Source organism: Myripristis murdjan, chromosome 16 (genome assembly GCF_902150065.1).
Source record: "Myripristis murdjan chromosome 16, fMyrMur1.1, whole genome shotgun sequence".
NCBI lineage: Eukaryota > Metazoa > Chordata > Actinopteri > Holocentriformes > Holocentridae > Myripristis > Myripristis murdjan.
In genome coordinates this window covers 5,760,465-5,783,310 of record NC_043995.1, presented here as the reverse complement: position 1 = coordinate 5,783,310, position 22,846 = coordinate 5,760,465, and the positions used below count along the sequence as shown (strand labels likewise).

Sequence of the window (22,846 nt, the reverse complement as noted above, 5' to 3'; positions counted from 1 at the left end):
TTGGAGACAGAGGGAGAGATGTGAGGAGAGACAGGAAGGACAGTCCAGGGAGAGTGGGGGGAAAGGGGTGGGAGGAGAGAGAGAGGCAGCGTTCGGTCATCATCTCCCTCCTCCCTAATCTTTTCATGAATGATCAGCGGACCATAACTCTGTTGGGGTTAAGGGAGGAGGAAGAGAGAGACAGAAAGAGATGCTTGGGGGAGATTAGGCGGTGGCTGTCTGTCTGTCTGCCTCCCTCTCTCCCCCATCCTCTCCCCTCAGGCTCCTATATAACCTCTGCTGCTCGCCTCGCCCTGTCAAAGTCATGCTATGTGGATTGGCTTCAACAGGTGCTTTGGCATGCATGCTGTAGATTTAAGGCAAAGTGATTCAGTTTATCAAACAGGGCTATTTGAAACTAAATAAGTAAAATTTAAGAATTCAGCTGACCCACCACCCACTTTGGAGCTGCAAACTGAAGTTACACAGGATTGGAACCCAGCAGCCAGGTGCAGACTATGGACCAATCAGATTTCACCCTGAAAACAGCATCACTGCTGCTGCTGCTGCTGCTTCAGGTGTGCGGCACAGGTAAGAAAATCAAAACTAGTTGGCCTCAGTAGCAAGGACAGTGTATACAGTGGTGCTGAAAGAAGACAATGAGGTTATAATGATCCATTTAAAGTGCAAGTAATCTAAGCAGGGAAAATGTACAGCCATTTTCTGGCTATAAAAAATGGTATAAAATGATAGGAGCTGCTCTGCAAACAGTCAAATTCTCTCTTGCCAGTAGAAACAAAGTCATAGACATGATGCTGCTGAATTTTTTCTGGTGTTTGCCCAGAAAAGCTACATGTTATCTGTCTTTATAGGCTTTTTTTTTGGGATAGGGTTTCTTATCACAAAAAAATCAAATCTAAATCTATATTTAAACAGCAAATTGTATATGTAAGATTTGATATCCAACAAAGAGTGGTATAATGGTATAATTTATCAAAATGCATAATTACTTTGCATAATTATGTGCCCATCATACAATTGCTCAAAAATGACTTTCTCTTGCCTTTTGCGCAATATTAACATTTCAAATAATTTTCAAGCAATTCAGACTTACACTTGGGCACTGTGAACTTAATACTTACACATTTTTCTGTTTCTTCTTCTGTAGTCATGAAAAATGATAGCAGGATTTTCTTAACATTACGGTGTGATTTTAAGGTTTAGTGTGAACTGTCTTCAAGCCTTTGTCAGGTGTCAGTCCAGTTTGTGAGGTGTCATGGAAAAATGATGATGTTGTGTGAAAAGACGGAGGGTCAAATTTCCATGTGTAGTAGTTTATCTGGAGAAACTTGGGATACTCGTGATCTCTGTGGGGGTTTTTCAAGCCCTTTTTTCAAAAATAGCTTTGAAACTGAAGTTTTCCTGTCAACCAAATGCAGATTGGACTGTTCTAGACCATAGTAAAGAAATATAACAAATGATTCATCCACATGTCCACAGAAATATGCATCTGCCATTTTTATGGAATTCACATCCTGTTGAAAATGTGAATTTTCAATGAGTTCCTGTCAATTTTGAGTTCTCCTTACATCTCTACTTCTGTGAAATCATCTGTACCAAGAAACCACATCACATCCATTGAGTGGTAAATCACTGGAAACACTGAGCTAGACCAATCAAATCAGTTGATTAGCAGCATTGCTGCTGTGCATTCACATTGAGTTGTTATCAAACTAGTCATTATTGATTTGCTTCCCATTTATTTGCTCTGTAAACTTTCAGTTAAAACCTATGTATGTGGTGTTTAAAATCAAGATATCTTTAAGGAAATGGTTAATATTTTTAAATTGTTGCACTTCAGTGTACACTGTTTCTGTGCATTTCAACCTCATGCGGTCCAGATCTGATATTTGATCATGGAAAAACCAGGGCAGCGTTGTGCCTCCGTCCAGTTCATGATGTTGCATGCCCCCTTCTTTCCGTCTTGTCAGGCATTTAAAGGGCTTACAGAGGCTTTTTCTGTTGCTGAGTAAAAGCAGAGTTAATATCATGTGTTGCATTCCTTATGGTTGGATGTATAAAGTTAAAAACTATAGACACAGAAAAGAGATGGAGAGATGGAAAGTCTGGTTTCTGGTCTGTTTTACTATTGTTTAATGAGCCCCATAGTGACAGCTACTTACTTTGCATGACCTCATGTCCTGTGCCTCATTTTATTCCTCTGTCCTTTCCTCTCCTCTCTTCTCCTAGATGCTAAGATGGAGATCATTACCAGTAAACAAGATGTGATGGTGGGAGAAGCCCTTCTTCTGCTCTGCAAAGGTGAGTCTACTTGAAAGCATTTCCATTGGTTTGATGTAAGCAAAACAGGAACTGGATTGATTTTATTTTTCCATCATATCCCCTCTATGTTCAGCCTGCTTCCTGTAGCTTATCCATTATTTTAAATTCTCTGTTTACTTATGCCTTTTTTATGACCTTTGATACAAGAAATGTTTGTTGATATTTATAATCAATATTTCTAACTGCTTTTTTTTTTTTTTAATTGTACTCTCTCTCTCTCTCTCTCTCTCTCTCTCTCTCTCTCTCTCTCTCTCTCTCTCTCTCTCTCCCTCCCTCCCTCCCCGGCCTAGCGGGTGGAGAGGGAACTATAACATGGCAAAAGGACCTAGAGGACATCACTGATGATGACATCATTTCCAAGGTGGATGAGACCTCCTCTAAACTGTCCATCGCAAATGCCACAATGGAGGACGCTGGCAAGTACATCTGTTTGTGTGACTTCGACAGTGGACACAACGATGATGTTTCAGTCCAGATCTATGTTTATGGTGAGAACTGGCTGCATGCACATACATACTGTAGACGTACACACACACACACACACACACACACACACACACACACACACACACACACACACACAAACACACACCTGAACAGGCAGACTTAGCGCATATAAACAGATATCCACGTTTCTGTTATGCTCCATTATTTCTCTTTAACACTGACTTAAATAAATAAAAAACTTAACCAAACAAAAAAGAAAAATACGTGTGGTAATGTCATGTGCGTGTGTTTCTCTGCAGAAAGAGAGAGATGGAGGGAGCAGGAGTTGAGTATTGTTCCGGAGGGAAAACATTAAAAAGCTAGTTTCACCAGACAGGCGCTATAAACAAATAGAGACTGATGAGGGATGTACAGTTCGTTTTTTGGCAATGATAATATAGCTTTTCCACAACTGAAATTTTCAGTGTGGCATGGGTATCTTACAGCGAGTGGTCCAGAGTCTAGGAAGGTGCAGGTTTTTCATATAACCTAACGAACATATAAAGTTGTAAATACAATCCAAAGTACACTTGGTTGATGCAAACAATGGATCCTATGTGATAAATAAATTCATACAAAAAAAATACATGTGGACGTAGAAAATGTGTCTGCTCAAACAGCATCATAGCATGCATGTGAAGACATGAATCAAACTTCATTATATGTTGATGATACCAAAACATTATGTTTCTTACCATTTTCTTTTTCTAGAGGGTCCATCTTTTGGCAACACCAACACCCACCATGAGTTTCTGGAGGGCCAGGACGCAGTGGTGCCATGTCTGGTGACTGGCCGGCCGGCGGTGGAGGTGTACTGGCTGAAAGACCAGCGACAGATCCCCTCTTATGGTAGGACCACCAGCGCCCAGGGCCTGGGGCTCCACTGCGGTACGGAGGGTTTTTCTGGTGCACTGCCAAAACACAGCAAGCCAAGAGAATGATTTTATCTTTAAATGACACTGGCAGTCAGCTTTGCTGGTTTTAATACATTTCATTCATATTGCAGTACTCTAACTTGGCTCATTTGTTTCATTTGCATTTAAAATTTTACCATGGAAAAACATTTGCAGCAAAGCTTCTGCCATTGCATAGGTTTACTTTGAAGCTTGATGCATCTGGCAAACAGCCTGTTTACACTTGGTTTTAACATGCATATCAGGTGATCTGAACACAAGTGGAGACCCAAAGCACATCACCATGCACATCTGTGTTGATCATGCCTTAAAAGTGTCTTAGCTCAACACTTGTCCTTGTTGGGGATATGTTGGGACACATTAACGTTTACACAACAAATGCTATGTGGTCAAATGTGTCCCAGATCACCTCAGCAGGTAGTTTGAGTGATTGGATCACAATGCGTCTTTGCAGTTGTTTACATTTCAGCGCTGTCCACTTGTACTCTGATCACCCGAGATGCATGTTAAAACCAAGGATAAACAGGACCTATAAGATAAAATCACTTGATGAGCTTGTAATGTCTGGCAGTGCACTTTACTCCAGTCAGCGCTGCCTAGCTGCCTGACTGGCTGGCTGATTGGCTGACTGCATAGCTGGCTGGCTGTAGGCTATAGCTGAATCGACGATTAGCTGGCAAGGTGGCTGCTATATGCCTGCTGGAACTATCACTGAGGACGCACAATGAAACCAGACGCTGATGCTGACAAGCAGGTAGGCGGAGACAGACATGATGGGCATGGACAGTCAGACACCACTGTTCAGCCACTCAGGACAGCACCGTCCTAAGGTCCTCCTCAGGTCAGGAATGTTCCAGTTCCCAGCTGGAATAAATGTACCACAACCTCCCCAAACTGGTCAGTGGGATGAAGTAAAAGGTTATCAAGCATGCCACTGGTGTTAAATGAAATAAAGATAAATGATGTGGAATAAAAAATAGGACCTGAGAGGATAACCTGACCCAAATCTGTAAGGATGTTATGTTTGCGGATGATCCAGTTCTTTTAAATGGTTCTTTGGTATGGACGATGGTAACTGAGCTGTGTGTGAGAGACATTCTTTTTATCGCTTTCCCTAGATTTCACTTCCTGCTCCAAACCACTCCCAGCCTTTATGTAAAGTAACTTACAACAGTCACAAAGCCCACACAGATTCCAGGAAGACGCATCCCTGCTGTGCCTCTGATTGGCTAACCCTACCCCGACCCTAACCTTAACCACCGTAACCATAACCAGCCTAAACGAAGGGAGGCAACGAGCAGCAATATGTACTAGCCAGTCAGAGACAGAGTAGGGGCAGGCATTAATGCAACCCAATGTGCAATGTGTTTGGAGGAAAAAAAGAGAGAAACAAAATGAGCCAGACTCAAAAATGCAGCAGCATTTCGATTCACGTCAGCAATAAAGGTAATGATGAAGCGAGTGCAATATTTGCAAATCAAAAATGTTATTTAAAGCAGCCCCAAAACAGCCAACCTTTTGAACAAGGCCGGACTCATTTGAATGAAAGGAGCAGAGCCTTAGTTCCCCTCAAAGAGCCGTAAGTCCCATCACTAGAAATGTGTGTAAGTCCTGACCTGTAATGGTGAAAAGTGAAGTAAAAGCAGTCTACTGAATTGTCCACCTGGTACTGGCTGGTCTTCGCTGCCAGGTGATGTCACCTGAAGCCAGTGATGTCACCTGGCACAAAAGATCAGCCATTGGTGCTGACTAGATGGCAACCCTAGATTTGCAAAATCAAGTAAGTTCAAACTCTTGCAATTGCAGTTAGGGTTGAGGTAAAGGTTAGATTTAGGGTTAGGACAGAGTCAAGCACTACTTGGTGACTCAAGTGTGCATGTGCATGAGTGTGTGAGAGATTTACATCTAGGCTTACCATCTAGACACAACATACTAGACACAGCCAATATACAGCCAGGTGTCTGGCCTTACTCAAATTTGGGTTTGGGGTTTTGTTACTCTTTAAAATGATAACAATTATGTATAAGTAACAGCAGTAACAGGTTGTATCTGAGTGAATGTAAGGACTTACAGTGGTTGCTCTTCACCCACAATAGTCAGCTGCGATGTATAGATGTCTTCCGGGAATGTCGTGTTTTAGGGTTGTGTCTTCTCATCACTGCTGTCCAATGAAAGACACACCTTACAAAGATATGCTTTCCAGGAATGCATTTATTTTTATTCATTTTTTTTTTTTTTTTAATTTTTACTGAAGTCTCATGGGTTTTTGAAGTCATGCAAGACTGAACGGCTCAAGGTTCATGAAATTCACCCAAAATGTCAATCATCAAGTGCACTTCCAGTTCAAGTAAGGGAAAATTTTGATAGGGTGGGCTTTCCTACAATAGAATAATGACAATGTCATGAAAAGTCATATGGATATGTATGAAGATATTATTGTAGTTTTACTATTTTGTCAGATCTCTGTAATGACATCCACAGATACACAGAGAGGTGGGGTGAGGTGGGATAAGTGAGCCGTTGAGGTACATTCTCACTGACTGTAGATAACTGGCCAAAGAAAGAGTTTTAGACAATTGATCCACTTAGAATGGAGAATAATCCTCTTTCTACTTCCCCTGACATCATTCAGCACTCAAAATCTAACATAAGTATAAAAAGACAAAGCTGATGTTTTTCAGACCTAGAAATATGATATCTATACTGAATGTCTTTTAGTGGGATGCAATATTGCAGCCGTTGTTGACTTCCTTTCGCTAAATGCCCTGTCTGTCATGTGGACCAATGGAAAGAGCTCTGCAGTGCTATTGCTGCTTCTAGCTCCAGTAACATTACTTAACAAGGAGCCCAACGCAGAGAAATAACTTTGCACGTGTGTGTGTCGTCTCTCTCTCTCTCTCTCTCTCTTTCCATCCTCCTGTCTCTCCATCTGTTTTTTGTCTCTCTTTCTCTCTGTCTTTGATAACACAGGGGGAAATCGGATCCGTCAGCTGAGTGATAACTCACTGCATATCTCCAAGGTGCAGCGAGATGACGCTGGGACGTACATGTGTCAGAGCCGGATCAAAGGAAGGCTCATTACGAAGGACCTCCCCATTTCTGTGGTCGTCAATGGTCAGTATCACAGTATCACCTTTATACACTGATCACAAACACCTCTACTACTGGAAGGTCACCAGTTTGATCCCTGCTGTTCACTCTGTCAAACTGTCCTTGACGAGGAATTTCAGCCCTCATCTGATAACTGAGCACCACTGTCCATTTGATATAATGAGAATAAATCTCTGGATGTAAAACAGGATAGATCCCGGTGGAGAACTAAAATTCTAACCACACTGAATTGGAAACAAAGTAACATTTAACAATTTATCTTATGCAAAATGCAGTTAATTTTTTGCCTAAAATGTGAACCCTCCCTTCTCCAGCTCCTCCGACAGCACGTCTGACAGAAGAGGAGAAAAAAGTGATGGCTGGACCAGAAAGCAGTGTTTCCTTAATCTGTTTGGTGGACGGCCAGCCGAAACCCAACATCACCTGGACCATGTAAGACTGTGTGTATATGTGTGTATGTGTGTGTGAGTGTGTGTGTGTGCGTGTTTATAGGAACAGAAAACCAGAGAAACTGTTCTTGAGAGGCAGCCATGTTACATGGAGTATCACGTACAGATGACAGTTTTTGTCGTGGTTATTTTACATTTATTTTAACCATTTAAATCTGTTTATTTTTCATTTTATCCAACTAGTCAAACAGTGCAAACATTGTAGTTTAGTCTTCAGTTGTAATAAATGTTTTGTTCTACACTTTTTTTAATCTTCAAACATGCCTGATGTTTCATATGTGGTGTATATTGGTCATCATTACACACTGGGGAAATGACTAGATCTTTTATTGCAGTTAGTTTTGGAAGTGGGCTTTTTAATTATGGTTTATCTGCAGTTTTTTATGTAGATTGTTAATTAATTAATTGATTAATTAATTTCAAGACTAAACCATAGTTTTACGATTAAAACCCTTTGTTTAGGACAATCTGCAGGCAGGAGCAGCTGGCCTCCACTTCATGTTTTGCAGGAAAAAGATCTGATTCATTCTGTGTTGATATTTACACTAGTGCTCCTGACTCGCTGCATTACCATCCGAGCATACCATCCTGTCTGTGTGTGTGTGTGTGTGTGTGTGTGTTCAGGGGAGAGGTGTATGTGTGTTTGCGAGAGAGACAGACAGAGAAAGAAAGAGAGACTTCCTGCTAATTTCCTCGGCTGCTTTGTTAATGTTCTGTGGCATCGCTTGTTTTCCTTCCCGCTTCCTCTCTCCATATTCATTACGAGCTCTGTAAACGGGGCAACACACTGCTACACATCTGGTATTGTTCTGGATATAAACTGACATGATTGTTCACTCCAGAGTAACTGCACTTCGTCCTTCCAGGCCTGTGAACTTTGACCCCTCACGCCATCAGTTCAACTCGGACCGCAGTGAGCTGACCATACGGTCCGTTACCAGGGGCGACTATGGGGAGTACATCTGCACAGCCAAGAACAAGATATCTGAGAGCAGTGCCACTATCATGCTTCATGTCTCTGGTTGGTTCTATTGTAATTTTTTTTCGCTCTGTGCTGGGATTAGTTTTTAACATCCTTGCTGCTGTGAAAAACAATAACAATACATTTTCTTACTTAGATATAAAAGCACAATCATGATGCAGAGGGAAAACTAAACATATAAATCTGCTTTTCACACATGATTATATGTCATTGATAGCGGTATACTCTCTCCTGCAGGAATGTGCCGTTCTGGATTCCTGGCTTATGATCAGATTAGTTGGCCGGTTGCTGTCCAACAAAAGAGATTATTTGACAAAACATGTTTTAAAGGAGTGTTTATTTTCCCTCTGAAGCCAAAGGATGATTGATTTCACTCCAAATGTAAATGACTAGGTAGACTTTCAGCTCAGGAAAGAAAAACACCATCATTTTATTTACTATAGCTTGGTTTTCCCACAGCCGCGGTTGATATTAGGCCAGATTGTGCTGGAATGGCATGTGCAGAAACACAATGGTACAATTTTATGTTTCTCTTGGATTGTCCAGCTGTTTGCTTGTCACCACTGCATCCTGATAATAGAGTTTATATTACAGTCAGTCTGCAAGTAAGGCTTCCCATTGTTTGTATTAAGTCGTCAGCCTCATAGCATAATTGCCTAAGTCATTTTTTGGCCAAATTGAGATTTCTGCCTAACTCTACTCTCCTAACATGCATCACCCTGCCTTATTGGCTACGTCCTCAGCCTATCAGAATGGTTTTTATAGTCCAAAATCACTATCTGCCTAAGTCATCTCCTTGACTTAGGCATTTTTGCCGCAATGTACAGAGATGGCTGACCGTACAAAAAAGTTGAACAGAAGTGAAGTATTACATCTTCTCTTTGATTCATCTGGTAAGCTGGTTTATTCCTCCAACTTTCTAGACAGTAAATGTACTTTCAGTCAAGGAGATTAGGAACTGTGTTTAAACTTTTAATCACATTTCTGCAACAAGATATAATGTAGTGCAAGAGCTAGCTAATGCTAGCAAAACATGATTACAATTTGAAATAAAATACATTTGTTTAAAGTCCTTTTCATTTTAAGAATGTGCTTGCATTATTTGATTTAATCATCAATTCATTCATCATCTGCAAAATAGTGCACATGATTCAAAACGACTTGTCAATGCACTGTTTTTTTATCGCATAGCCTAAAATATGCAGTCATGAAGAAGAAAATGAAAATGTAAATATGATGATTAATTTTACATATTAAATGTAAACATTGATCATAATCCCTTTCAAATTGGTAAGATTTTTGCAGTGAACCTTTTTCATTTAACATGATTTACTGTTAACACTCAGCACCACTTTACTTTCTTCTGCTTCAGGGTCAGGAAATGATTTGCAGTCAATGAAACACGTTCTACCAAGAGTGGCTCATCAGTATTACGATGATCTCCCTCATCATTAACCCTCCTGTTATGTTCACATTTTTGAACATCTTTTATGTTTGGGGTCAACCCCTGCAGTTTAAACTTCCACAAAATTACTATAACTAAAATTGTTATCAAAGTTTATGTGTCAGGTACTTTATGTTTCTTTGGTGACGACCTAAATAGCCCTTTAAATAAAACATACCCCCCCCCTCCCCCACCCCCACTTACACATCCAGTATTCCTATTACGCGACAATGGAAAAATATAAAAATCACCATAAAATCTCACTGATTGATCTGAAATTGGAAAGAAATATTAATTTTTGGTGTTTTACTGGCTCTATATTATTTCTAAGTACAGATTTTTCTGAGCTGAAAATGAATTCACACATATAGAAATGACCACATACAGTGGGAAGATATTTCATTTCTTTTAGTTTACCTTTTGCCACAGTACCGGCACCTTGACTTACTGCTGTGCACGGGCATTTTTGTATTTTTTAGGAATTCACACATATTTACTGTGTACGGAAAAAATGCCTAAGTCATGGCATATTCTGCCTAAGTCAGTTTTTCATGTTATGGAATTGATGTTGTGTTTTTTTTTCTTTTTGCAATCTTGTTCACAGTTCTGGATGAACTAACTGTTACTTTTTCAATAAAAAATACCAATGTGTTTGCTAAAAATTGTGTTTTTTCTTGTTTTCCAAAAATGTTCAAATATGAGTTAGGCAATTATGCTATTAGGCTGACGAAGTGTAATACGCAATGTTGAGATTTTTGCATGGTGTGTGTGTGTGTCTTTCAGAGGCCCCAGAGGTGTATCTGGGTGTTGAGCAGCAGCATGTGTCAGTGGGAGAAACTGTGCATGTGTCCTGTAATGTCTCTGGCCATCCTGAGCCCGCGCTACACTGGATCAACAAACACAGCAGACACACACTGGTACAGCACCATCTTTATCGCAAACACTCTTATAAACTCATACACACACGAATAGCTGGCAAGAGCAACATTTTCAGAGCTAAATCAGTGTTATTCCAGTGTTTGTATAAGACCACACCCATCAGCATTACTGAACACTGTAAGATTTTTAAATTTTTATTTATTTATTTATGTATTTATTCATTTAGATATTTATTTAGAATATCAGCTCTATTAGTGGATCAACAACTCTTTGGTCAACTCTTAAATTTTCTTAAGGACTGACCCTTTCTCTAACCCTTTGAAACCTGAACAAATTGACTCGATATATTTGATTACAAAAAAAAAATCCCATGAAAGTACCCCCCCAAAACTTAAACTAAAAAAAGCTTAAAATTGGCAAAAATTACAAAAAGTAAAAATCACCACAAAAAAGAAAACATTACATATCAGCAAAAAAATAAATTAAAAAGAAAAAAAAACATTTATTTAAAAAAAATACAAGAAAATCAACCAAAAAAGTTTTTAAAAATTCAAACAAAATTCAGATAAAAGCCCACCTATGGGTTTCAAAGGGTTAACCATCATGATTTCATAGACCCTTTTCACTCATTAGTAACACCTGTATTTCCCTGTTATTTCATGTCCAAACTGCTGCATTTAAAAACATCCCCCATGTTAAAACTGTAAGAACTCATGCAGTTATTGTAACTGTCTTGGTGCACAGTCTACTATGAGGTTCTACTAATTGCCTAGAGGAAGACTTTGTGAGGGGATAAAAATGATCAGTGAGGACCCCCTAATACACTGTGTGTCTGATGTGTGATCTGTCTGTGTCAGGATTCTGCATCTGGTCGTATTCGTGTTGTGGATGGAGTGCTGATAATTGATGAGGTGGCGCCCTCTGATGGCGGCCTGTATTCCTGCATGGCTGTCGGTCCCTCTGGAAATGCATCAAGAGACGTCGCAATATTCAGTGAGCATTTGTGTGTCTGTGTGTTCTGAGCGTGAGTGAGCCGAGTGAAGGAAAAGCAGCAGCAACTATGTTTCGCATAGACACTAATGCTGAAATATGATGCTTCGATCATATTCTCTGGCTTTTTCCCCGTCCTTATGTTTGTCTTTCCACACCCCAGCCCAGCCCGCTCAGCTGAAGCACCTGTCAGTCTCTCCTGGATCAACCTCAGTCCTGTTCTCCCTCAATATCCCGCCCATCAGCGGGGGAACACCCATCACAAGTTTCACTCTGCAGTGGAGGCAAAGTGGAGCACAGCAGTGGGAGGAGACCACAGTGCCAGCCTCAGGTATTTTTTTATTTTTTTTTCAGTGAAATAGACACTATGCAGCTGTGTCACAAGTGTCCCATCAGCCTGCTGTGAATAAATGTAATGGGAGTCTTGGGGGAAGATGCATTACTGAATTACTGAATCAGTCAATCAACCAATGAATAATAATAGGATTTTTTTTTTTTTTTAAAGGTGGACTATGCGAACTTGCTGAGGGTCGGCTGAAGTGAGGATCATTTAGACTCAGCTGACAAAAAAAAAAAAAAAATGGAATAAGGATCAAATTTGATGGTTGAGTCTATGTGGTTTCCATTGTCCACCTAACTTAATTAAGATGATGTTCTTTTCCCATATTTTTTGTCAGTTAAGTCTAAATTTTCCTCACTTCAGGCGATTCTCTTTGTTGCACAGTGCACCTTTAACCCATGGAAGTCTTTGACAGCTGAACATAAATCTTAAATATATTCGCTGCCTTGAAATTGTTCATTGTTCATTTTTGGATTGGAATTTGGGTTTCAACAGAATGAAATGAGTGGGAAGGACTATTTTCCATCTACACATCTGACCTTTCAAAACCTCAAGTACATAAAAAATAACATTTCAGGTCACTGAACCAAAGGTGTTTGTGTGTGTGTGTGTGTGTGTGTGTGTGTAGATCCCGTGGCTATCACCTCCCTCAAGCCGTACACATCCTACACAGTGCGTCTGGCTGCCGTGAATGCAGTTGGACAGGGAGAATTCTCGGAATCACACAAAATCCGTACCCAGGGCATTCGTAAGTATCACACACACCACCAACATGATGCCAACACATGATGCCAACACACACTATAAACACACACACACACACACACACACACACACACTATCAGTCACAGTACCAGCACACACAGCATGTGCATGTTTTCATGTGAGAGAAATACGTTCTACATGTGTCAACCTTTACAATCCTTTACAGTCCTTTACAAAACCTTTAGTCATCCTTTTCTCCCTCACCATCCTCTTTCTCTCTCTTCCTCCGTGTCCCTCTCTTCCTCATCCCTTCCCCATTCACTTTTTCTCTTCTTTTCTTTCTCCAGTCCACCTCCCCCTCCTATTATCTTTCCATCCCATCTTCTAGTTCTTGACCTTCTAGTGCCTTTACTCTTCTTCCTCCTTCCTCTCCTCCTCCTCCTCCTCTCAGACCAGATTACCTTCAGACACACCTCCAACACTCACTGACCTGTAAATTTGACATTATGACAGTAATCTGTTTAGGCACCTAACCATGGCCATATCACATGTCATCTGTGTGATTCTTTAACAGTTTATGTCCGCCTGTAGTGTGTATGTGTATCTGTATGTATGCATGAAGGTAAAAATGATGCAGATTTAAATTTATATGTGTGTGATGTGCATCATTCATTGAATCCATTAATGTATTAGTCAGCATGTTTACATGTCTGTGTGTGTGTGTGTGTGTGTGTGTGTGTGTATGCTTACATGCTGTGTACTAACCAAGGCCTTTTCTACTCATGTGCCATTGCTCATTTACTTATTCATTTGTCACATGACCTTCATCATGACGTTACCATGACATCTTCATCTGTTGCCTGATGCTGACTCATGCTGCTGATGACATCATCCAATCCACTGGCATTCCTTCCTAGGAGGTAAAGCACCCGTATTGAACTGTAATTGTGTACTCACTCAGTCAATAAATACATCTTTAGCATGTATTTAGCCTATATTGTGCATTAGGTGGATACAGAGGTAATGTGCTTGCAATTACGGTTTCGGCTATATTTGAATGGTGGCCATATTGGTCAGGCTGAGGATCCTGGATTCTACAGCTAACTCCATTGCTAACAATGTCATTTTATAACTGCTACCATCACAAAGTTATTCATTTTTCCCATGGATGCTGCTAAATATGTCAAAGTTTATACAGTTAACATCATGATAGGGCAATGAAAATGTGTAATATCTGTCACAGTTTGAGGTTTTGGGTAGTAACCTGCAACTTTTACTCCCACTAACTCACTTTCACTTTGATTGTTTGTTTTTAATCTCTGTGAGGCCATTTCATGATGCTGAAATAAGATTTATCTGTTAATCAACCATTAATTCCATGTGCTTTTCTTTATTTTCCTCTGTCTCTCTGCCATCACCACTCTTCCCCCGCCCCCTGCCTCCCACCTCCAGGTGAACCAGACAGTCCTGTGCTCTCATCCAATCAGATAAAAGTAGAGGGCAACACCTTCACTGTCCCTCTTAAACAGATTGACGATGGTGGGAGTCCTCTTCTGCACTTCAATATACGATACAGACAGGTAGGGAATCGTGTGTGTGTGTGTGTGTGTGTGTGCCCACTCACTTATGGTTCATTAGAATCAAATCTGTTCAATGAATCAATAGTAAAAAGAAACTAAATTCTGAATGTAAGTATAGTAACTTAAATATATTAATAGTATATAAAAAAAAAACTTGGTGAAAAAGCTGCCACATCGTGTCAATGATAGTGTTATGTCCGTCTTGTGAACACCTCCCCAAATAAAGTTTTACCATCAAAAATGGTTCTAATGTTTACTTCAAATCCTTCACGTTTTTCTGCATCAAATTCTCCAAAAAAAAAAAAAAAAAAAAAAAAAAAATCAGTGTTCTGTGGACACACAAGTCAAAAGTGAAATAAACTGTCACTCACTCAAGCTGAAAAATCAGAATCAGAAACTCGCTCACATAAAAATACAATATAGACGTTTTGTGGGGATGCATAGTATTTTGATTGAATTCCTATAAATGTATCCATTAAATCCTCAGAGAATTATTTTTAAAATACAGCTTCCAGTATAAACTACTTCTCTTTTCTACTCCCCATCTTTTCTCCTTCCTCAAAATCACTCTCTCTTCTTCCTTCTTGCCCTGCCTCCTCTATCAAACACATACTCCCCATCCCTCCCTCTGTTTTCCCTTTACCTCCCTCCTTCTCTCCCTCTTCCCTCTTTCTCTCCTCCGCTCTCTTCAACCAGGACTCAGAGGGGGAGGAGTGGAAGGAGAAGCAGCTGTTGTCGGATGCGACCGCCGTCTCTCTCCCAGGACTGTCGTCTGACTCAGAGTATCAGCTGGAGGTCATAGCTGTCAATGTGAACGGCTCCTCTATGCCTGCCATGCTTAACTTCACCATCCCACCACAGCCTGGTACGCTCAGGACACACAGTCCTCACCCACTCCACACAGTAGCTACACCAGCAACTTAAAGGAATGCTTGAACCAAAAAGTATACATTTTGCATCACATACTTACCCCAGGTTGTCTTGAATCTCTGGCAAAAAAAAAAAAGTTCTCAATCCCCTGCCATGGAGCAGATTCCAAAAACTTGAGCCTTTCCTCTAAGAGTGGAGTTGATCTTCAGTTTCAACAAACAGCAGCAAAAAGAATATTAAAGCATCTTTCTGAAATTGTCAATCTTTTTGTGCAATGTAATCCATTCATATATTCTTCATCAGTCAGCACACTGACTGAAACATCACCGTAGCCAGCGAGGTAGTAGGCCTTCTGGCCAATGATTAAGCCTATTAAGGCATAAGTTTTTTATTTGGCATTTTTAAAGTGAATGCATATTGGTTTGGGATATACTTCACATACAAATGGGGAGACAAGACTTGGAGTATGCTGCACAATGAGTTAGAGAATTTGAAATTGACTGACATACAAGACATCTCTGGGAGAGATAGCTCTGCAAAATACATAGTTTAACTATAATTTTCACAAACTGATGTAGTCTACATGCAGACGTGCAAGGAATTAGATCCCTAGTTATGATGCAGATATTTCCAACACATTTCAGTTCATTTTCAATTAAAAACAGTTTTCCCTCTTTCCCCCCCCCTCTCATCCCAAGTCGTCAAACCTGGCATGACCAAAGGGGGCGTGGTTGGCATCGTCATGGTGATCTTCCTGTTGTTGTTGCTGGTGGTAGATGCCACCTGTTGCTACACCAACCGCTGCGGCCTGCTCATGTTCATTGCTGTGAAACTCTTCGGGCAGAAAGTGCCAGGCCTCAAAACGCTTGAGGATGGAGAAGGAACTATTGGGTAGGTAGGTTTGTTTGTGTGGTTGGGATGCGCAGTTAGGCAAGTAACTGAGACATTCAGGCCAGACTTAGGGTGTATACTGTTAGGAAGCCAGCAAATTATCCAAAGTATAGTAATTCAGACTTGTGTGTGTGTGTGTGTGTGTGTGTGTGTTTTGGCTGCAGAGAACTGAAGTTGAAGGGTCTAGCCACTCCGAGAGACAGTGTACAACAGCAACAGGAGGTTCAGACACAGACAAAGGAGGGGGGGCATCACACAGAGGTCACCTGCGACAAAGCCCCCCTCACCAAATACGAGTAGGTTCACTCACACCCATGCACAGGAGATCTGAAAGGAATATTTCCACAAAACATCCATGATAGGATGTTCCCACTTTGTGCCCTCACTGAAATACTTGAAATACTTGTTCATAGGTTTCTAGATGGTCACTCAAAGTAATACAGTGGGCACATCAGATTCTGTGTTTTCATGATGTTTCTCCAAAAGTCATCAGACCAACACTGAGTAGGTGCCCCGCCTCCTGTATGCCATGCTGTACATTATATTAGAAAGCAAACTTAGTGGGACACCCCAGTGGCTCACCTGGTAGAGTGTGTGCCATTTATTAAAGCTGAGCCCTGCCTGCAGCAGTCTGGGCTCAGAAGTGAGACCTCTGTCCCCTGCCTTTTCTGTCTCTCTCTACTCTGACTGTCAAATAAACCCCATCCCAATATGACCAATATGGATTTGTCAATGGTCGTTGCCGATATCTAGAGAGCAGGGCAGCCAATGGCCAATATAAAATGCTAATATCATGTTGCATTTATTTTACACTGTTATTGCCTACTTTGTCTGTTTGCTTAAGTAGACTGACCTATTTTAAATAAAGAAATGCATCAACTAATAAATGTCTACAGGGGATCAGATGCCTCTCCGCACAGATTTTTTGTTTATCGGCCTTGTGAGTACGTTATTGGACGATGCTGATTATCTCAAAATGCCAGATATCAACCCAAATTATAAGTTTATCTCTACATCAGTTCCTCCTCCACTGTCATACAACATGTAATAAGAAGCGTCTTGATTAAAGTCTGTCCTAGTACATTATAAAATTGTTTATATTACTACATAATATTGGCCATTACTTGCTAAACCAGGCTGCTTGTCTCTCCTAGATCATCATGCAGCCAAGATATCACTATAAATTAATGACAAAGATGGTTTACAGCTGAAAGAAAGCATGTTGTTGTTGTTGCTGTAAAAATCAGTGCAACACAGACTGAAAGATCTGCAAAATTTTTTGGCCCTTGACATACATCAACTTGTCTGACTGGCATAGTGTAAATAATCGTATCCCAAGGTGGTCCTTGTTCAGGCATCAATTGGAGGACTATAGCAGAGAGTCTTCTTTGATGTGTGACTTTTTTTTTTTTTTTTTTTTTTTTTTTAATTCTGTGCGTACAGTCCTTTTGGTTTCATCCCAAAATGATACTGACATAGCCTCTTATTTTTCCCCCACAGGAAAACTCCACCAAACGGAGACATGCCCACGACTGATGCATGAGGCCCCCAACCAGATCACCAAGATAGAAGAAGTAGTCACACAACAATAATATGATCATGCAATCAATCAGTTAACCAATCAACCAAACAACCGAGCAGACACTGAGTCAGAGAAGCCAGTAAAGAAGTCCTTGAACCAGCTGCATATCACACATTACTGACTGATAATGTCGAGATGAATGAAAGCAGGGAGTGGGTTGTTTTGAAATTCCCTCTGAGCCTTTGTTGGGCCCCTCCTGACGGCACTGTCCTCTCCTCAGGTCCAAACATCCCAGCGTCCAGCTGACATGAACATTTGTACATGTCTTGTACAGACTGTAGACAGGAGCTGTTGTCATTTTGTTGTCCTGTCTGCTCCGAGTGGGATTGGAATCAGTTCAAGATCAACTTCATTGACAAACTGTGTATCTGTTCTGATTTGTATTTTTGTCCTTTGCTATTACAGTTTTACTTTACAGCAAAAGACAGTATATTTTTTTGACAGGGTAAAGGGTAATCTTGATGTTTTTTGAACAGGGTGAAGGTATTGATGCTATACACTGATCCTCAAAATGCAATATATATAAAATGTTTACCTGCTACATTTTAACTGCAGAACACATTTTATTTTATTTTATAACTCTGTCTAAAGTAATCATGCATTTTTAAATGGTGAGAAATCCTTTGGAATGGGATTATTTCCCGTTTATGCCGCTATGGTAAAATTAGTCTGCTACAAATGGATAAGCATTTAAAGTTCTTTTCCTGTGTAAATACAGCTTTTGCTGCGTCCATAAATGTAGGTCTGTGTTTATAATGCCATTTCACTGTTGTGTATTTTTCCTGTACTTTATTTTTTCCTGTATCATTTAGGCTGTTGTACTGAGGCTTATGTCAGTCCTAACGTCTTATTTATTGAAATTAAACTGTATTCTGTATTCTGAAACTGACCAGCATTAACATTAACCATTTACAAGACAATTCATCTTATACTAAACACAGCAGCATTTAACTAACCTACTTTGATATTTATTGTTACTATTCACACTGTCAGAAAACATATCTATGTAAGAGTTTGTGAATGGTCAATTCCAATATTAAACACTTTGACCTGTAATAAAAACTATTCACTTTTGTAACAAGACAAACATATATACATATATATACATATTGGTATAAATGGTTGGGAAACGTGTATGATGTAATAACAGAAATGCAGGAGAGCAAATGTTGACAGTTGATGACTTCTGTATTCCTACTTTGTCTCTGGAAAAAGAGTGTGTGTTTTAACAATGAAGTGTGTTTCAGCAGTATTTATGCCTGTTGCTATCTATTACTGTAACTTTGCAGAGACACAGGGTTCAGTATTTGCAAGTGTCATGACAGTTCTAATGAAGTATTTTGCTTTAGGCTATTTTTGTGATGAACACTGGAAATGATTTCTACATACACATATTGTTCCATCTTTGTATTTGATAAAAAAAAAAAAAAAAAAAAAAAAAAAACATAGACATTGTAAAGCAGTCTTTTGTCATTTGTGCTCATTAAGTGGATATTTGTTCTTTTATCAACTATTTTTATCAACCACATTCTGTGAATTCATTTACACAGGAGAAAAACAGTTTCACGCTTTGATATGTTGTAACTATCCAAACAGAAAATCAGATTGCTAGAGTGGTTTCTACTCAGTGAGGCATGGGAGAGCAGATTATGTGTCATAAAAGCTGAATTTATGCTGCTGATGACTAAAAATGAACAGAAACCTAGTCTGACAGTCTCTTCCTATCAAATTGTTTGATGAGGGTGTCTAAAACTGACATCCCAAAGAAGACCTTCTTAAAAATACATTCTGATAACTATTGACTGATGACACCAGCTTATGGAAAAGTTCTGTATATTGTGCAATTGCCTCTCTGATCTACAGAAAACTCTGATTTGCAACAATCTTGAGCTGTCACCACTATATGAAGGTGTGTGTCAGCTGTCATTGGACAAAAAATCAACACTGGACACTGGACACTAGATGTCCTCCATGACGCTGCTGTGCATTGAGAGCTTTGAGTCGCTCTTGTTTCAAATGTTTTCACATCTTGAGAAAGCCACGTTTCACGCATCACCACTGCAGAGACCGAAACAGAAACAGCTCAAATATGCAAAATGATTTCAGAGGAAGGCTGTTAGGATTAAAGGCAATCTGCCACTGGGACCCAAAAAGTCTCCGTGGCTGACACAGAGGAGAGGAGTGGGAAGAAGTGCAGCTGAGGAGGCTGGGTCACAGCTGAGTCACAACATGCTTGTGACACCAGTGTCATGAGGGGGTAATTGATTAGAAAACAGCACCTGTAGAATCACAGTTGTGAAGGTGCTGTGGGATGCAGCTCAGATTCACAGGGGGAAGTGAAACAATGCCAGTCACAGACCAATGAGATGATGCAAAAACAATCGTGCTCTCATAAACCTCTCTTAAAGATACATCATGACAGTGAAGAATGTCTTGCTTTCCTTGATGATCCACTAGTGGGAGTATAGTCAGTAACAATGGGATACTAATCAGTGGCAGATGGGGTCCTCAGAGATGATTCCAAAGTCATGAGGTCTTATGCACATAAATCTGATAGGATGACACTTGGAAAAAAAACTTCAGTGAAACTGGGTGACACAAACATATTTGCACACCATTAATCATAAGGTATTTATTTTGAACCCTGTGTAACAGGATGGATTACTGGTATGGATTGCTAGCAGCAGTATTATGTTGTATGTTGTATTTGTTGACTGCACTGTACTTGGAGGTGCTGCTCTATGTGTCCCAGTGCTGTGTGGCTGGCCGCCGCTGGCCCCGCCCACTCCTTGATATGTTCCTGCTGACTTGAGGCACATGACCAGGCGTGTTTACACCTGCAGCGACACAAACCGAGACATACAGCTGCACCATTAACCCGCAGACAGCCGGACAAAGCTCCGTTTAAACCGAGAGACAGACGCAGCGTGGCCGTGAGAGGTTACCGGCTGCTGAAGCTGACCAGCACTCGGTAAGTCAGCGCCGGCGAGCCTGTTGTTTTCTGTTTTCTCCAACCTGTGAAGGGAGGACGCTGGCGTTTCCGTAGCAGCAGCTGCTAACTTAGCATGCTAACGCCGTTAGCAGGCTGGCTAGCTCCAGCAGCATCACCAGCCAGCAGGATGAAATGTTAGCATTTAAAAAAAACAGAGTAAGCGGTGAAATTACGTCGTGCTGCTGCTATTTGTATGTCGTCAATGTCAATATTTTTGTGCTGAGTTCCCCTTTAGTTGGTGACATTGGCTGAATTTGAAATGAAATAAGTTCCCGGAGTGGTCTGTCATTTACCTAATCTGAAGTGACTCACCTGTTCATTGTACACAGGATGTCGACGGCTGCTAGCTGATGGTTTCAGACAGTAATAATGCTCGACAAGCCTTGTCACTGTGTCTGTTGTATAAGGTCAGCTGTAACCCATCGTCACAGTCGCATGCCAGTTCAGTAAGATGAATGGTGAAAGGTTATATGAACATATAGTTTTAAAATTGTGTCCCGAAACCTCGTGTGACCGAAGCTTACCAGCAGGTCAGGACAGGTAGATACAGACATGACTTGCTGCTTCATTGGGAATATCTGCATATTTGCACAGAAGGGCATATTCCTCGATGCTGCTGTTATCACTGTTAATATTATTGGTGCAGAGGCTGCTGCTGGAATACTGTCTGTTATAGCTACTCAACACTGCAATACACACATTTCCAGTAAAGAGTAGGAGATGGCCAGTTGTGCTACTTTGATCACCATTTCACTCATATTCACTCCTTAGCTCCAGGCAGCCGCTGCCCATCTGTCCCCTGGGAGGGAATCTCCGGCCACAGGCTCCAGGAAGCCAGCCACCATGAATGAGACAGATGTGGAGCGTGAGTAAATCTCTTCTCTAGCCTCTGTTACTGCCTGTTATCGTGTGTTGTCTACACATATTGTGTTTTCCTGTGAAATAAACTTTGAAATAAACTGTCCATCCATGCATCCTTGCTCTGCCACGCTAAACAGATTCTCACATTGTAAGTTTTGTCTTTAATGCATACCACTCAAGTTTCTCAAATGGGCTTGGATCCTGAATGCTCATATTGACAAGCACACACATTAAGCAAAAAGAGGGAACACTTGGCACAGCCAGTTGTTGAAGGAGTTGTGGGATTTGATTGAATTTTTTAGTCGCACAAGGTTGGGATGTGTATAAAATGGGATTGTGATGTCTTTGGCTTGAGCTGACCCTATCTCTGCTGGTCATTTATTGTGTTCTGGTGCCTCTTTCCACCTGCTGTGTATTATGACCCATCTCCACTGTTTCCTTCTCAGAATTTACCCTGCACCTGCTGGATACCTGCATTGCTCTGAATTCTATTTTTGTGTCAGCTCATGTCTGTCTGCTTTGTTTTTCTCCAAAGGTGACCTTGGCAATTAAATTCTATTGGCGTGTCTACTGGCTGTTTAGTTTTGTGTCCGCTCTGTTGTGTTGTTACTGCAGAGGTGACCCTGGCACTACTCGATGCTGCCAACGATAAAGACTCAGAGGTCCAGGAGCAGGTTAGGAAGTCCATGTTGACCCTGGGAAAACAACAGTCAGACAGAGTGCTAGCCATGTGTCAGGACTACCTCACCAAACACCCAAAGGTAAAACCTCCTGAATACATTTTTTATGTTACACAGTGAATACATCTCCAGTGTGTAAAACAGGTGTCAGTGTCAGTCATGATGTCAGCTACCTGCTGGCCTTTTAATCTGTAATTGCCACTGTTATCAGTATTCCTAGCACACACAGCCAAGCAGCAGTCAAATGGCTGTGGAGTTTCATTTGAAAACAACAGATAAGCGCAATTATATTGACATGCTAACATTGCCATGTAACTCTGACTCTGGCCTTGTGTCAAAACCAGCTCAAAAGCACCACACACAGCGCCTGATGGTTGCAACTGCACTTTTTCTCTGAGAGATTAATGAGTGTATGCTTTCAGAGTGGAATTCCTACATCTACCAATGTATTTTAAACACAAATTCCATATTTCTCAAACAGCTGGCTGCTAACTCACTCCCTGCTCCATCCGATGAATGAAACAAGGACATTTTAATCTCCCAAACTGTTTTCAGAGAGGTGTAGCAGTCAAACAGCAGTGTTGTTGCAAACAGCTGCTATTGTATGTGGATATAGCTGGAATGAAATATCTGTTGCAGCTCCTGTAATGGTAGCTAACAGCACTCTGTGCTTACTGCTGCTAATCTGTTAAACCTTGTCACACTTGAGGGGCCTCTCAGTGCTCCTAACATGTGGCGATTAGGCCTGTTACTGACACATGCACAAGA

General features: G+C 40.7%; 2 protein-coding genes across 4 annotated transcripts in view; both read left to right on the top strand.

Annotated features, from left to right (window-relative positions):
- The first annotated feature begins 231 nt into the window (after positions 1-231).
- ncam3 (neural cell adhesion molecule 3) lies at positions 232-18,525 on the top strand. The gene is made up of 16 exons (XM_030071678.1): positions 232-570; positions 2,230-2,301; positions 2,613-2,810; positions 3,520-3,657; positions 6,693-6,836; positions 7,148-7,265; positions 8,149-8,303; positions 10,492-10,625; positions 11,445-11,580; positions 11,741-11,908; positions 12,546-12,665; positions 14,075-14,202; positions 14,899-15,067; positions 15,771-15,963; positions 16,128-16,259; positions 17,464-18,525. The coding sequence occupies exons 1-16, from the start codon at positions 498-500 to the stop codon at positions 17,504-17,506; spliced, it is 2,121 nt and encodes a 706-aa protein (XP_029927538.1). The 5' UTR covers positions 232-497; the 3' UTR covers positions 17,507-18,525.
- A 1,852-nt stretch (positions 18,526-20,377) lies between these two features.
- mroh1 (maestro heat-like repeat family member 1) overlaps positions 20,378-22,846 on the top strand; it is a 34,169-nt gene continuing 31,700 nt past the window's right edge. For all 3 annotated transcript variants that reach the window (XR_003929526.1, XM_030071677.1, XM_030071676.1), the window contains exons 1-3: positions 20,378-20,516; positions 21,309-21,402; positions 22,014-22,159. Coding sequence is in view for 2 of the 3 variants with exons in the window: in XM_030071677.1 (XP_029927537.1) it covers positions 21,381-21,402; positions 22,014-22,159 (168 nt within the window). In the remaining variant the exon portion in view is untranslated. The remainder of the gene's footprint in view (positions 20,517-21,308; positions 21,403-22,013; positions 22,160-22,846) is intronic.